The 18014-nt window shown below is 36.9% G+C and overlaps 1 protein-coding gene across 1 annotated transcript in view; it reads right to left on the bottom strand.

The window, feature by feature from the left end:
• The window catches only part of LOC131063054 (uncharacterized), a 51384-nt gene extending 33701 nt beyond the window's left edge, over positions 1–17683 (bottom strand). The window contains exons 1-2 of the mRNA XM_059214770.1: positions 17663–17683; positions 17219–17557 (exon numbers count right to left, since the gene is read on the bottom strand). Coding sequence (XP_059070753.1) covers positions 17219–17557; positions 17663–17683 — 360 coding nt within the window. The remainder of the gene's footprint in view (positions 1–17218; positions 17558–17662) is intronic.
• Between the last annotated feature and the right edge of the window lie 331 nt (positions 17684–18014).

The raw sequence follows: 18014 nt of genomic DNA, 5'->3' as shown, positions 1-18014 counted from the left end.
TGGCAAGTTGTAAAATGACTCTTATATAAGAGAGATCATTGTAGAACATTTGTATGTAGAAGAAGATTGTAATTAGGCGAAATAAGGCAGACCTATTATGCGAATTATAGGTTAAGGGTTTATGTAAGAAGCAGAGCAGAAACCGGTATTGGATCTGGCATTATAGATGCTATTTTAAAGCAGTACAAGACACTAGATTTATATAATCCATCTTTGTAAGTTAGTGAGACTTCCTATTTTGTATTTGAGCAGTGAGCTCTAGGCAGTTGTCCTTCCTGCATGTGCAAGCCCCTCTTGTAGCAGTAATATTCTCTTATTGGCCAGTAAGTGAATATTGTGGGTCACAAATCCCACCGAGGTTTTTCCCACAGCGGGTTTCCTCATTAAATCCTTGTGTTATGGTGTGTTTTTCATGTGGTTGTTTTTATCTCTATTCATTGCATTACTTTCTGTTTACCAGTACACAATATTAATATGCTCTACATGTTTTAAGTTTAGAAAATCTTATAACCGGTTAGATACTGATTCACCCCCCCTTCTCAGTATCTGTGGGAATCCTAATAGTTATGATGGATTGTATAGCAACTATAAGGTCTAAAAATGGAGTGGATCATTTTGGCATGAGAATTAATTTTAATGACACGGGTAAGAATACCCTTACATAGGTTATTGATAGTCTGTGACGCATGTAAAAGTATTTTGGGGGGATTCTTATGAAAACTTGAAAGGTATAATGTCATGTAAGAGACTATATTTGGCATGTAGGGGTCATACAGATTTTTACCATGGTATTTTGGAACCTTTTTTGGCCCATGGTAATGTTTTATGGTGGTATCTTGAGCCCCCATGAGTCTATATATTGAGGGGTTGAGTTGGAGAAAATATGAGTTTTTTAAAGTTTTGTTTTGTAGGGGTTATGCTACCGAATTGAAGACAAGAGTGGAGTTTGAGAGTCATATTATAATTTCATATTGCTGATAATGCAGGTCTTTCATCTCTTCTTGGTGGATATTTTTGCCGAACGGGTTTCTCCATGTGATTCCAATGTTATGTGTTTAGTATTCTATGGTGTTATCTTTCAATTTTATAGCTAATTTTTTCATATGATAAACATTGTTAAATCTGATTTACAGTAAATTTGAAGCTACATATATTGTTGTTTACCTCTTTTTCTTTATCACTAATGACCTTCTAGAAGGTTAATCTTAGAATGTAATATATTTAATCAACATCTATTTGATGGTCTCTTATCTTTAGATAAATTTGTATTTAAGATTTTCTTTGTGTGCAAGAAAACTACTAATCATAGAAACTTAAATATATTATTATTTATTTATAAAGAAAAATATTGTAAATACTTATGATTGAGTGCTTTATGCACTTTAAAAACTTGATAGCAATTTTATGCCTTGTGAGGCCCTACCCCGACCCATCCTAGCATTGCAATGATTTTCATGTTGGAACTATTATGGATGTTTTATTTTTATGCATTATGGATATAGAACTTTATATGATCCCAGGATGGGATTGATGAATACTAAGAGGGGGGGGGGGAATGAATTAGTATATAAAAAAAAACCAAACTTAAACACTTAAACGGTTTAGCAGTAAACCGAGATAACAATTTTACTAATAAACCAATTAACACAAATGCAAACCAAACAACAAATAAGGCATTCATCCACAGAAGCAAAATCACCATAACACAAGAGATTTTGACATGGAAACCCAAATGGGAAAAACCACGATGAGATGAAACTCACAAGTAACTTTGTGCAGAATAGTAACCAGACCGGTTAAGGTTAGACTGGTTAAGGTCATACAATGTTCTTTACCAGAATAGATCATGTTAGGAATCTCAATCTCTGTTAGGAGATAAGTCCGATTAAAGACTGCCTTGTGAGAGGATTTTAGATCCATAGTTGTGAACCACCTTGTCAGAGGATTTACAAAGGCTTTGCCAAGCCTACCAGTTTAAGGGTTACAGACTTGTCAAAGATGTGAGTAATCAACAAGTGAATGGTCTAGTAAATAGCATAGTCATCTTGATTGGATCCATGATAGCTCATTGCTAATTCATTTCAGCATTCCTTCAGTCTTCAGTAAATCTGCACTCTGTTACTGCACATAGACTTGATCTTCTCTTTTAAGATCACACATACATAAACTTCATCAACCACACAAAACCCTAACACTGCCTAAAACCCTAGACATGGTGTCCTTATAAAGGAGTCTGATTTCATGTCAGTCCAATAGGATTACATTGCAAGTTCCTAGGTTCAGTGCATTTGGACACATTTGGTAACACAACACAAAATCACCACCAAAGTGTTGGTGGATGATAACTCATCACAAAAATAATACCGGTTGGTAACTCATCACAGAGTGATACCGGTTCATACATTTACCTGTTACTGGTTCACATATTTTACCGATTACCGGTTTACCAAAATGAAGAGTGGGAAAAATGATAATTGTCACTTCAGTTCCTTCATACCACTTGAGATCCTTGAACCGCTTGAGGTCTTCATACCACTTGGGATCAGTAGACACTTTCTGCAAAAACCGATAGCCTAAAGGCTATAATACATAATACCAGTTTGGAACAAATACCGGTTGAGAATAACTCATACATACAAAAAGTGATCTCAAAGCAAGTGTGTGTCCATCAATGATAATCACAACATCATAAAAAATTTCAACAATCTCCCCCTTTGGCATTGATGGCAACACTTAGGAAAATTTTTGACATCTAAGTGTTTACAACAAAAATATGTCATAATCAAAATTACTCCCCCTAAGCATATACACTACCCCTTTTGCAGAAAAACAAATGTATACTACTCTCTTACAAAGATTAACATGAAAGTATACATAACATGCATCAAAATTTTAAATATAGAATACTACTCCCCCTTTGCCAACAATGACAAAGTACAGCTAAATAACCCTTGTTTCCATTATCATTAAAATAATAAGTGTTTATGACAATAAAGAGTGAAACTTGTCAAAAAATAATTTAAAGTCCTGCATAAATGTCTTCATGGATAAACACCATGACTCAATCAATGAGGTAGCAACCTCACTTTCTGTTTGCATCTGGAAGACTTGTTCCTTCATGGCATCCAAGGTACTCATCTCTTGAGTGACCATTAAGGCATCCAAATTGAGATAGCATTTCTGAAGTTTTTGTAGTCTTGGTAGTAGAACCAGTTGAAGTTCCTACAAATCTCGTGTCCGGTTCTTGATCTCTAACTCTATTCTTGCAGTCTGGAGTTGAAACCAGTGAACAATTTGCCCAAATATGGTGAAAGAATCATAGGGCATCTTGAAGGTGCTTATATATGCCTGCAAATCAGATTGCAGTTTGTCTTTCTGAGCAAGCACATCATCACAGAATAGATGGGGTTGGCTTATCTTACTTAGTAGTAATTTCCCCTTATGCATAGCATCTCTTATGTCCTTCTGTGCCTTCTAAAGTTCAGACCAGAGATCATTTAACTTCTTCACTAAGGTAGTGTTTAGTGCCTTGTTATGCTTCTTTTGAGCATTGGCTTCAACAACATCTTCTAGGCATTGCACCTGGTCCTCTACAACTGTGCATAAGAGTTTCAGTTGAGCTAGAGAGGAATCGGTAGTTGGGAGGTTCGTACCGGGAATCAAACTGGTAAGAGTTTCCATAGTAGTTTGAATAACATCTTTGTCCTTCCTCCTTAGTGCTTCCAGTCGCTCTTGGGCAAGCTTAATGCTTTGCAGCAGCTCCATTTCATTTGCAGATTGGAGGTCAATGGGACAGGTAATATTAGTTGGTTTGGCTTCACTACCAGTTGCCTTTGGGGTCTCCACTTGTACGCTCTTTGTCGCTTCCTCCTTGTCCTTGGATTTTTGCTTTTCTTCTTCTGCCTTCTTTTTCTCCTATGATTCTTTCTTTCTTTTCTCTTCTTCCTTCTTCCTTTCTTCTTCTTTCTGCTTCTCTTCTTCCTTCTTCTTCTTCTCCTCTTCTTTTCTCTTCTCCTCTTCCTTCTTCTTCTCCTCTTCTTTTCTCTTCTCCTCTTCCTGTTTCTTTTCTTCTTCCTTCTTCTTCTCCTCTTCCTCTTTGCTCTTTTTCTCCTCTTTTGTTTGTTTCCTCTTCTCTTCCTGTTTTCTCTTTTCCTCATCTTGTTTCTTTTTCTCATTCTTCGCTTTCTCTCTGTCAGCCTTTTCTTTGTCCTATTTCTCCTTGTCCACTTTCTCTTTGTCATCTTTGTCCTTTGCTATATCCGAGGTGACATTTTCACCATCCAAAGCATCAATGTCAATAGGGTCCATGTGTTCGGTGACCAGTTCTCCTACACTATCATACACCTCATCCAGTTTTTCAATTTCCAGTTCTTGTTCAGCTTTCTTGTTGGCTTCGAACACTTGGTGCAACCTCAGAGCGACTTTGGAATGAGAGTGGGTATCTTTTACCACTTCAGGGACTTTCCCTTCTAGCAACAAGAGTCTCCTTCTCATGAAGAAGAGGCCTTTATATTTTTCCATAACTTCATAAAGTTCTGAATTAGACACATCAAGGAAACATTGAGCAAATATTTGCTCTCTTATTTCTTGTTCCTTTTCTATGCCAATGCACCATTTGTTATCTAAATAATTGTGTAAAGAATCCGGTGTCACAGATTTAATTTTTGATGGTGACCGATCATTAATACATAAATATTGAATGACTTCCTGTTCTACTGCCTCTTTCTCATTGTCATTGAAATCATCAAAACAATCTACTAAATCACTTAGCACTTTTCTCCTAATATTATTGATAGTTCTTTGACAATGTGTCAAAGGTTTGTAAGAGGAAATATCAATATTTACCGATGTTGATGATGTCGGTTCATTGCTGGTTGTCTTTGTCTTCTTCCTTGTTTGCCTAGTCTTTTTAGATTGTTCTTTAGAGTCTGTGTCCTCTGAGTCCGGTGTGTTGCATTTTGTCTTCCACTTCCTCTCAAATACCTTGGTGGGTGCAACTTTCGGTTTCTTCTTTGTCGGTGATCGCTTGGTCACTTTAGGACTTGCTGAAGTAACTGGTGCCGATACAGATGGTACTGCCTTTCCCTTCTTTACTAAAGGCTCTTCAACTGGTGTAACCCTTTCCAGATAGGTGTCGGTTCTCTTCTTCTTAGGATCAAGCGGTGAGGCAAGTAGGGTAGAAGCATACCCGTCTATCATATCATGCATTACCTCATATCCCATAGGTTCCACCTTTTCTTTTCTAGGCTCAACCGCCTCCATTATACACTCATCTACTCTGATGGTGAAGCAAATGTCCTCTTCATACTTCTTGACAATATCACTAGATATTATCACCCTTTGGCTCATCTTGCATCTGAACTCATCAAAATATTTGTTAAAGACTTCAGGATAACCGGTTCCAACCGCTTGAAGACTTTCTCTGATTTTCTTGGTAACCGGTTGGTCATTAGACCACAAAATATCACCGACTCCTAGGAAGTAGCCTTGGAAGTAGAAGAACAATCCGATCAATAGTTGTCGAGATTTAAATTTCAAGGCATTGTCCTATTTAATTGACTTCAAATTCACCAGAAGTTGCCTTTGCATACAGGTGCATAAATCAAATGAGGCATCTTCCATGATCATCCTATAGGCGACATTTACCGCTGCAATAGAGACAGAGTTAATTTTGCTAGCATGGAATGTCCGATAACCTATTGTTGACATTTCAATAGAAGGAGATTGTTGATATTCATTAAAGATATTGAGAAGGTTGTTGGAGATTATTGATATAACTGAAAAGGGATGATAACTATCTTTATAACATTATCTTGTCATTGATGTCAAGAAATTGATTTTTTGATTCAATGTGATGTTGCCATATCTTGAGGAGATTTATTTGAAGAGAATTAAGTGGTCGGTAAAAGACACAGAAAGAATGTGATAAGAAAGGGGAGAAATAAGTTATTCAATGGGCAACTATTACCAAGTTAGACAATGATGAGATCATGATGTTTAGATTGTTTTGATATCCTACAAATGTTGTTGATTGTAAGGTTAATACTATACTATGTCACCGAGCAAAGAACCTAGTCAGTAAACCCTAAGGAACCTAGTCGGTAAACCCTAAGGTTATCGATATCGGTTAATGAAGGCGGAATGTCTACCGAGTAAAGTTTATTATTTACCGAGTTGCAACCGAGTTATGACAAATCGCATTGGATGGATAAAAGCATTATTTAATGAAGGATGCTGATGAGCTAGAGATGTATAAATGATTGGTATGTCGCACATGAAGTTTGTTAAGGATCTATGGCAATGGAAGATCAACAGGAAAGATCTATAGTGCAGATTGAACCGCAACAACCTTGTGCAAGTTCCAAGAAAGGAATGCAAGTCCCTAGGCAAGGTAAAATGTTTTTAGATCGAAGGATACATTGAACCTAGTCAAGATTGATGATCTGATGGCTAAGATTGATCATGGGAAATGTGATCAAGGAGATTCAACGGTTAGCAAATTGTTTATAAATAAGAAATTATTGATGAACAATGTATGCGGGCAAGTGTAAGCATAGGGATGCTACATAGTGATTACCAAGCACAGAAGCTTGAAGACATATTTGAATAACAGAGTAGGGAGCCCAACAGAGGGACAAGATAAGTCCTATGACAAGATTGTTTTGAGAAAATAAGAATCTTCTTTAGCATTTTAGATGTGAAGTTGCAGATATATTTTATTACTGTTATTTTGTAAGTGACATAAAATCTCTTAACCAAATGGACTTAACAGTCTTATTTGTAAACCCTCTAGCAAGGTAACATTCTAAAGGAGTGTTTGAAATCCTTTGACAAGGTCACTTCTAACAAAGTGAAGATCCTAACAGAACTGAGGGAAATCCCTTAACAAGGTCACATCTAGAAATGTGTTTGTAATCTTTAACAGGATTTGCTTTTAACCGAGCATACTCTAGAAGAGTATATTTCTTAGTGGGTCCGAAATCCCACTGTGGTTTTTCCCTATTTGGGTTTCCACGTTAAATCTGGTGTTATATGTGTTATGATGACTATGTGTTTATGAGTTTGCATGTTTAGCAGTTTTTGGTTATATTGCTGAAGTTTAAGTTACCGAGGTTGAATATGTTGATTTTATGGAAGATTAAGTTTGTATGATTCACCTCCCCCCCTCTCATCTTGTTAGCTATTGGCATCAGAACTTTACACCTATCACCATGCAGACATATTTGACCAGATCGTCCTTGATGGTATTGACGGTCATTCCCCGTTGGTCGCTCACAGAACTGGTGAGCTTGGTCATTTCCGTCTTAATGACTTTCCTTAGGGTAGGCACATCTCCAACATTACAAAAACTGATGACAACATGAATCGCTTCCGGTGTGATGTCATGTGTCCGCTCTAAATACATTTTGTCACCGTGCACTCTGCTTAGAATGATGCATATGTGATCATTTGTAAATTATTCAAGGAAATAGACCGCATTGTGAAGCTTCTTCTTTTCCAATATGTTGTATTCTGGTTTGATCTTCTTGTCCTTCCCGCAGAATAGGCTTAACCGAGAATGGATCACTAGAGATCCTAGGTCTTCAATTTTATAGTCAATATAATCCGAAATCCCTTCCTCAACTATAACGCCAGCAGGTATTTGGGATAGGGCATTATATTTTGCCTTTCGTTGGATGAAATCAACTGAATCAATGGGTGCACTAGAACTAGAGTGCGATGCAGAAGCCATGATAAATAGAGAAACTCAAAAAATACCTTTGCACGTCGAGATTTAGGGCTTGCAAATTCCACTTCGCCACACACTACTTTGGTTGTTGGATTACCGCTTTGAGTTCTACACTTGACTGATTGATGTTATCTTCTGATTCTTCTTCAAAGTTTTGAAATCTCTCTGAATCACAAGACAAATTGCCTTTTGTTGCTCTGCACTTGAAAACTTCTTCACTCATAAATTGATAAGTGAAAATGACTTGAAAATCCCTTTTAAATGAATTCTTCACCTACCATAATAAATGCTCCACCTTTAGGGCGTAAACCCTAATTTACCTTTTACTATTTCCAGTCTTCTGCCAATTGACATGTATCACATACCGGTTAAGGTCTTTTACCAGTGTAAACTAGGGGTTTGAAACATTTCATTGATTTGTTTCCCCCTAAGCTTTTCTATAGCTTAGTTTGTCAGCTTAGAGATTTCCACACTAGGTCTAGAAACCGGTTCTTCTTGTGTCACTTCTTTTGGCTTCTTTTTCCAAGTTTTCTTCATATCTGCTTGAACAGATTCAACATCAATCTTTCCTTCCAGAGTGATCGGTATATCATCCGATATATTCTTTCTCATTTTGCAGAATCTTGTTGAGTGACTCGGTTTGTTGCAATGATAGCAAACCATTCCAGGTGCACTCCAAGGTCCATTATTCATGTTTCCATTCTTCCTTCTACATGTTGCAGCAATGTGACCATTTCCATGATAGATCAAACAGGTTGCTCTCCATCCGGTTGCCGCTTGATAGCCACCGCTACCTGACTGATGATTACAGGTATTAAACCGGTTTGGATTTCGGTTCCCAGAAGGTTCAGGAAAAACTCCTTGACTCCTTTGATGATACCTTCTAGTTTTGTGCATGACAGACCAACATTCAAATGCTCTATGCCCAAACTTGTTGCATGCATAACAATTTCCATTGAATCTATTGGATCTAGGCTTATTGTTTAGAAAGTAAGGAAAGTTATTGTAAGCCTTATTTCTACATACATTAGCAGTATGTCCTTCCTTGAGACAATTAAAGCAAATAGGTTTGAAATTTTTCTTACCTTTATCCTTTGATGTCGGTTGCTTCTTTGATGCTACATCTTTTTCTCCAGAGGTCTCACCTTTCTCATACCTAGAGAAACCAAGTCCATTAGTATTATTTACCAGTTTAGTTGATTCAAGCTTTTGTTCTAACTTAGCAGCACTCTGATTGAATTTGGCAAGTATCTCTTTTGATTTAGTGAGTTCCTTGGTAATAGCAGCATTGGAATCCTTCAAGGTTGCATTCTCAGAAATAGCCAAGTTTAGTTCACCTTGCATTTCTTCTTTTTCCACTTTACTCTCTTCGAGATGAGGAGTAAGTGCACTGATTTCTTGCTTTAGCTTGGAGATCTCATGATTTTTGTCTTTTACCAGATCTTCAGCTTTTCTCCAATTCTCAAGCTCTTGACACATCTTGATAGTCAGTCCTTCAAGTTCCCTTCTTAGGTTGGCATTAGACTCATTCAGTTTTTCAACTTCTTCAACTAGGGCTTCCATGTCCGCTTCATCAGAGGAACTATTTTCAGTTAGTTCCATCAGTTTTTCAGCATGCTCTCTTCTTTTTTCTAGAGAGGCTTTATATTTGACTTTAAGTTCATCATAGGATTTCTCAGTCTGAGTGAGCTGATGAGTAAGTTCCCTCACAGTGTATTCCCTCATATCTCTTTCCAAGTGGTTAAACTTATAGAAAGGTTGGCTCTGATACCAATTGATGAATACTAAGAGGGGGGGGATGAATTAGTATACCAAAAAAATACTGAACTTAAACACTTAAATAGTTTAGTAGTAAACCGGTATAACAGTTTTACTAATAAATTGGTTAACAAAAATGCAAACCAAATAGCAAATAAGGCATTCACCCATAGAAGCAAAATCACCATAACATAAGAGATTTTGACGTGGAAACCCAAATGGGAAAAACCATGGTGAGAAGAAACCCACAAGTAACTATCTGCAGAATAGTAACCAGACCGGTTAAGGTCATACAATGTTCTTTAACAGAACAGATCTTGTTAGGAATCTCAATCTCTGTTAGGAGATAAGTCCAATTATAGACTACCTTGTGAGAGGATTTCAGATCCATAATTTTGAACCACCTTGTTAGAGGATTTACAAAGGCTTTGCGAGGACTACTCGGTTAAGGGTTACAAACTTGTCGAAGATGTGAATAATCAACAAGTGAATGATCTAGCAAATATCACAGTCATCTTGATTAGATCCATGATATCTCATTGCTAATGCATTTCAACATTACTTCAGTGTTCAGTAAATCCACACTCTATTATTGCACACAAACTTGATCTTCTCTTTTAAGATCGCACATACAGAAACTTCATCAACCACACAAAATCTGTAACACTGCCTAAAACCCTAGACATGATGTCCTTATAAAGGAATCTGATTTCACGTCGGTCCAATAGGATTACATTGCAAGTTCCTAGGTTTAGTGCATCTGGACACATTTGGTAACACGACACAGAATCACTGCCAAAGTGTCGGTGGATGATAACTCATCACAAAAATAATACCGGTTGGTAACTCATCACAGAGTGATACTGGTTCATACATTTACTTATTACTGGTTCACATATTTTACTAATAACCGGTTTGCCAAAATGAAGACTGGGAAAAATGATAACTGCCACTTCAGTTCCTTCGTACCGCTTGAGATCCTCAAACCACTTGAGGTCTTCATACCGCTCGGGATCGGTAGACACTTTCTGCAAAAACTAATAGCCTAAAGGCTATAATACATAATACTGGTTTGGAACAAATACCTGTTGAGCATAACTCATACATACAAAAAAGTTATCTCAAAGCAAGTGTGTGTCCATCAATGACAATCACAACAACATCATCAAAAATGCCAATAGGGATAACATTGATATATTGATGCTTCATTTCTATGCATTATGGATATAGAATTTTATATGATTCTAGGATAGGATAACATTGAAATGGTGTATGTCATTTATTTGATTTGCAGGACTTTATTATGATGCTAGAAATATGATTGCATATCTTATGAATGGATTAAATTTATGAGGATTATGATAAATTGCTTATGTGAATTGCTTTGATATATGGTAAATTGATTTGTATGATGTCAATTTTATGCAGAGTGATTGATTTGTATTCTTATTTATGTGTTTAATATTATATGAGGCTATTTGGGAATTACTAATGTGTAATTGAGATGCGCGGGAAAATTATCCATGTGACCATGGAAACATTATGGAGAATCAAGCCTAGACCTATGTAAGTTTGTAAAACCAGGGGTTGTCTATTTGGAGAGATAACACCCCATATCTATCGTATTTTATTCGTAAACATAATAGTTTTTTTTTAATAATAAAAGTGGAAAATCCACTAAACTTATATATTAATTGTAGTCACATAAATCTGTCCACTTAATTAAATGAATATTTAGTATTTATTTGATTATTTAACCATCAATCAATAATTAATTAAATTAATATATTTAATTACTTCATCTTAACCCTCTTCTCCTATTAATTAAATAAATTATTCAATTTATTTGATTTAATTCACTTAACCAAATTTAGACCATTAATTAAATAAATAAATCATATTTATTTAATTAAATTTTCTCTCACATTTAAATAAATTAATATTTATTTAAATTCCCCCAAAATCCCACCTCTCACATTTAAATAAATTAACATTTATTTAAATCACCTTTATCCTCTACCCACTTGTATTTTCCTACAAATGCAAGTTGCACAACTATTTAAAATAAATTATTTATTTAAATCACCTTTATCCTCCACCCACTTGCATTTTTCTACAAATGCAAGTTGCACAACTATTTTAAATAAATTATTTATTTAAAATCCTATTTAACCTCACCCACTTGAAACCTTTAATGATTTCCTTTAAAGTCTTCAAACTTAATGGCTTCCTTCTAGAGTCTTCTTAAGCCTTTAATGGTTTCCCTTAAAGTCTTCAAACTTAATGACTTCCTTCTAGAGTCTTCTTAAGCCTTTAATGGTTTCCCTCAAAGTCTTCAAGCATTTAATGTTTTATCTTCTTTTTCTCATGTAAATAAATTAATATTTATTTAAATATTTATCCAAATGCAAATTACACCATTTAATTGAAATAAATAATTTTATTTTAATTGAAAATACCAAAATTCCTCCCACTTGCATTTTCCTACAAAATCCACTTGCATGCCTAAACCCCTTCTAGATTCTTCTAAACCCTTCCTAATTAACCTAATCCATCCCCTAAATATTGTCACATTCCTAAGCAAATTGAAGTCACTTCTCAAAGACTCCAAAGTCTTTGAAAAGCAATTAATGCTTTGTGTGTTCAACAAATTAACTTCTAAAGTCTTCCAAACCACTTATGGCTCTTACATGACCATTAATGGTTAATTCCACTTGCACCCATGGTTAAGGACTTTGACCCCTAACTTAACCCTCATGTAACCCATTTGTCTCTTCAAAGCATTTATTTCTTTGACTAGGGTAACTATCATGTCCCCTCAAGCATTTAATGCTCCTTATCTCTCCTCTCAAGCCTCCTCATGGTGACACTTGTCAACATGGGATTGGGTTGAAAGCCCTCACATGGATTTGAAATCATTCAATCCTGACCCTTGTTGAGATTACTCAATCTCAACCATTCATTGCTCCATTTTTCCTATAAATAGAGCCCATTTCTTCATAATCCAGATCCTAAAAAACTTGTATGCATTTAACCTATAGGAATTTTAGAGAGCATTTAGCATAGAAAACTAAAATCTTGTTATTTTGGTTAAAATCAATCATTTTAATAGCATCTAGTATTTTAGCTTTTCATTTTACATTTGGAGCAAATACTCAAATCTCAATCCTCCATAAGCATCCATAGTGCAAAAAGCTGCTGAGAGCTACATTATTTTGGAACTTGGAGAGGAGAGGAACAAGGGAGAAGGAGCTAAGAGCATGCTAAGAGGCATTTGGAGATGCCTTATTATCTTTGTTTCATTTGTTAGATATATTAGCATGATTTTAGTATCTCTTTTGATATGCCTGTTTAGATTAGCTTTTGGTTAACTAACACTAATGATTTCTTGTGTCTTGTGTTGTTTGTCATTTGCTAACCTTGTCCATTTTGCAGAGCATCATTAATAATAAAGTGTTTACATCGGGTTCAAAAGGCATACCGGTAGGAAAGAACCCACAAGAAAACCTCTGGTTGTAGCCTTCAAAAAGATAAAAATAGGCACTACCTTTACATCATATGTTCTGTCCATTCAGACCCCCCACCCTCCTATCTCTATAAAAAATTTACAATTTTTACAAGGGTCCCATGGGACAATTCCAAAAACCAGACTATCACCAAATGAAGAGTAGATCAAAATTTCCATGAAGGACGGCCAGGAATGTTAAATTGTATTTATTAATTTGTGTAAATCCTACAAGAGACAATTGTCATGTGTGTATTTGTGATGTGGAATTCTTTTGTAGTGTCACTTGACACATATGTTGTATGTTGTGTTGGCATTGTCATGTCACCTTTTGAGAGATTTATTTTTTTACCAATGATATATTTCCAAATTATCCTTAAAGGTCCCAAGAAATCTAGGATAGTGAGCCATTAGGAGGGTCAACTCAGAGTTGACCCGTAGTTAAACTTTGGGTGGACTTTCAAAGGGTTAAACAACCTCCTAGAGTAAGTTTTGGAGCATTTTTAGTGGGCTCTATGGGGTACCTATGGATGAGGGCCAAATTTGGCCATGTGTCCACTCCCTGGGGCTTGTTTAACCTCCCCAAAAAGTGGATTTCTCAAGATAGCCGAATTTCATCTTTAGGAGTGTTATCCTTGGTTAGATAACCTTCTTGGTATGTGTCCTTCCTCTTCCCCATTCCATTCATCTTCTTGAGGTGCCTTGGTTAGGGAGTGTGTAAGACTTAGGGAAGACTAGCCAATGGGAGCTCTCACTCTATCCAAGAGGTTAGAAGGAGTGAGAGAAGCCTTCTCAGGCAAGGGATTGAGACTTAGGAAGTTAATCACCCCTCTCCATATTTGGAGATGAGATCTTGTAGTTTTGAAACCAGTTTAGAATAGAATTTTTAGCATAATTAGTTTTATTAGGTTGTTCAAAAAAAAAATTGTTGTTCCATTTTTGCTCAAAAGTTTGGGCATGACATTTTGGTATCAGAGCAACGTTTCCAACATTAGGAACCTTTCTCCATTACGTTTCACTTTAATTATTTAATTAATTAAATTGTTTCTTCAAAAATTATTTATTTATTTCATTTTATTTTATTTTCTCATAAGGATGCCTTTGACTACGCAACAAGCTTGCAAGCGTGGTAGGGGTCCTAGGCGTGCGCGTATGGCATGCGAAGATGTTGATAGGGAGGAACCAGTTCCGGAAGAAAACTCAGAGGCCCCTCCCGAATAACTGGTTGACCCAAACCGAGATATCTTATTAACACTTTAGAACTTGATTAGGATAGTATATGATAGGCTTCCAGCAGTTGACCATCATGCAGAAAACCAGAATTCAGGGAGCCATAGATCAGCAGTTAGGGAACGAAGTAGGAGTCCACCTCCTAATCCCTTAGAGGACCAGGCTGAGCATGAGCCTGAGTCCACTCATCTACCTGGACCACCTCCAGTAGCAGCACTTGTATATTTTGGTCTAAATATTTATTTTTTTATCTTACTAACATTCTTGCTTTTCTACTTCATAATATTTCCATTATACTTTTTGCCTTTTTTTTTTAATAAATGATAGAGATAAATAAATGGCAACATCATAATATAGTCTAGAAAACACATAGAAATATTTAAAAATGCAGAACTATTATTCCTCTAATATCCATTTAACCATCTTTTGCAATGTCAACTTAAAAAAAAATGCATTTTTTATAAGAATAATTTTTAATACAATTTGTCAACTTTTACAAATGGGTGAAATACCCAACTAGTCTCTCATTCCTAATAAATGAGGACTTAAATAACTAAATACATTTCTTTTTTTTGCAACTCAAATAAATAATATTGCAGCAACTCCTAGCTTTCCTTATTCTTCTTTTCCAAACAAACCTGCATTACAAAATCTTAAGGTTGTCACCATAGAGGGCTCACCTCCCAACCTAGGCTTACTAGAAGCCACCCTCGAGTTTGGAGAGCCAAGACCTGGATGGGTTACACTCAAGCAAACACAAACAAGCATAGAGACTCACAACAAAACACATTCTCATCCCAAGGCTAAACATCATCACATAATGTGATTTTTACATGGGTGGAAGTGGACCAAGTACCTTGAGGAGAACTGCAAGATAGTAGATCACAAGCCATCTCATGACAACCAAGAACACATCACAAATCCATCTTGACCCAACATCCTTATGACCCCCAAGGCATACATGCCATAATATCTCCCTCTTATGACCCCCAAATGCATAAAAAAAACTATGCAGCAAGGGTCACATAAACAAACCCTTGCGATCACTCTCTTAAAGAGAGTCTCTCACTCTAAGGTTGTCAAACACCTTCCACCCCCAAGACCATTTTGCCCTCCCAAGGGTAAGATGGCCTTGGATACTCCCAAAACACAAGAAAATGCATTCCAAAAATAAGAGAAAGATCACATAAATATCTTCACAAAGAAAATACAAGGGGAGCAAACAACTACATTCAAGCAATCTTTCAAAACAAATTTTCAACATACAAAGTAAGAGAATAAACCAACCTTGAATCTGTCAAGGGTTTACTAGGGATAGTTGGAGAAGAGCAGTCCAAATCCACACTTCTTTTCTTCAACACTTAGCCAAAAATTCTGCTTTAATGTTCTTATGAAAAATCTATTGTATTCTAATCAAAAAACTTTTTACTTTAAACCTATTTAAAGAAATATAAAAAAAGATAACTATTGCATTGTTGTTTAATTTTGTCTTTTGACAGTCACTATTTTTATGATATCCCTGCATATTGAAAAGTTAGAGAAACATTACATTCATTTAAATAAGCATATTGAAACATATAGACATACAATATATATATGTGTGTGTGTGTGTGTGTGTGTGTGTGTGTGTGTGTGTGTGTACATATACATGCATTATTTCTCCTATCTCCAAGTTAAGTAAATAAAAAGAAAAAAAAAAGGGAATGAAATGTATATCTCCTTATATACTGTCATTATTTTATTATTCCCTGCATGTTAAAAAAAAAAAGAAAAAATAAGAAGGGTAATATAACCCTATATATCTCTTTGAGAGTATTATATATATATATATATCATATAAAAAAAAAATGTAAAAAAAATTCATTTTGGGCTGAAACCCTTACCTGAGGGTTCTCTCGGAGCCAAGGCTCCCGCAGGCCCCCGAGTGGCACGGCCCCTTGGTGGGCCACGACCCACAGAGGCTTCGAGGTGCCACTATGGACCGAGGCTCACAGGGGCGCCATGGCACCGCTGCGGGCCGTGACCTACAGTGGCGCCACCCTCTCCCGCGGCCTCTCCCCTTCGAACACATAGCCCCTGCGTACCCCAAACCACTGTCTTCACCCCGTGTTGCCTGTGTTTAATGAAATTTGTGGCCACTGTGAAATAAATCCATCGCCATTGCTGTTGGTGTAAATAATTATTCATCTTGGATATTATTACACTTACTTAAGTTTACTTAGGATAATGCATTTCATAGTAGTTTGGGTATGAGACACTTGGGTGTTTGTGCCACATTGGGATAGTATGTGTAGGAGAAATCTCACCTTTTATGGTGTTGATCTTGTTGTTACACTCCACATTCAGTGGGTGATCCACCTCATGTGGACTATTATATTATTTCTCCTACCTACCCTTGTTTCTTATTGAGCCACATGTCATGTTTGTGTGCTCACATATCCCTAGCCTTGCCTATATAAGCAGGCTCATCTACATTGTATGTAACTATTGAATCATATTGTTGATCATTTCTATTGATGAGAATACAGTTTATTCTTGTCTCATATTATGTCTCTATTTTGTACATTTCATTGAGCTCTTGATCTTGGTAAAATCCAACATGGTATCAGAGCCATTGGGGCTTCATTGATTCGTCTTGAAGAGGCATTATTGTGACGTCAAGAGGTAGATCTGAGGAGCAACATCTTTTGGAGGCATCCTAGACCAGATCCGACCTCGCCATTGCGTCCAGAAGGCCGTTTCCATGAATTTTGGTTATAAAGTCGGCCTATTTTGGTGAGAAAATTTTTTTCTCCAATTTTGCTAGTATTGTACGGATTTCGGAAATTTTTATTATTTTTCAAAAAAAAAAACAAATTTGTTTTTCTGAAATATTTTGTCAAAAAAAAAAAAAAAAAAATTGAAAAATTCTGAAAGCAAAAAAAATTGAAAAATCAATCAAAAAAAAAAAAGAAGAAAAAATCAAAATTTTGGGGGTCCACAGACCCTCCTCGTACCTGCACGTTGCAGGTTTGTAGGTCTGTGTCATGTACTTGCCACTGCCGGCCGTTTCCATTCCCGCTGGCAACTCTGTCCCGCGCCGGCCGTCCCATCCTCGCTGGTTTCTGCCTCCCGGCAGCAGCTCCGCTCGCGCCCGCGCCGCTGCCGTCCTCGCTCCCACCACCGCCTGCTTTTCTCTCCCGCCGGCAGCCTCTGCTGCTGGCCGCCGCCGTCGCTATCTCCCTTCGACCTCCTTCCTGCACGCCGTCGGTAGCTCCCGCTTCGCCGACGACCACGAAGACTGGAGGACCCGCGCCCGCCACGTGGCAGGCGGCCACTGGCCCGCGGGTACAAACCTTATCCAGTCAGCTTTTCTATACACACAGTCAGATTCCGTACAGACTGCCACATCATCTGCCACGTGGGTCATCTAGTTAGCAAATCCATATGGTACGGAATACACAATCACCTAGCCGCGTCATCTGTCCGTACAGTACAGACGCCCAGTCAACAGGGGCGAAGTTTTGTGACGATCATACAGCCGTCAAATTTAACCCAGCGACTTGCTGACATCAACGCCACATCAGCAGGGTTTGAAAATTTTGGACCCCCCTCTCATTTGCATTTTTGATTTTGCAGGTCAACTTCAAATGGCCATAACTTGCTCATTTTTGCTCCTTTTTGGATGCAATTTTTTTTGAAATGGGCTAGAATTTCATGCTCTCCGCAGTGGTGAAGAAATTTTTTGATTTTAATGTATGGATTGTTCAAAAAATGCAGTTTTTGATGACTGTACCTAAGTAATCCTAGTTT

This window comes from Cryptomeria japonica, chromosome 11 (genome assembly GCF_030272615.1).
Source record: "Cryptomeria japonica chromosome 11, Sugi_1.0, whole genome shotgun sequence".
NCBI lineage: Eukaryota > Viridiplantae > Streptophyta > Pinopsida > Cupressales > Cupressaceae > Cryptomeria > Cryptomeria japonica.
Note: the sequence above shows the minus strand (reverse complement) of the source record. Positions and strands in the feature narration are given on the sequence as shown.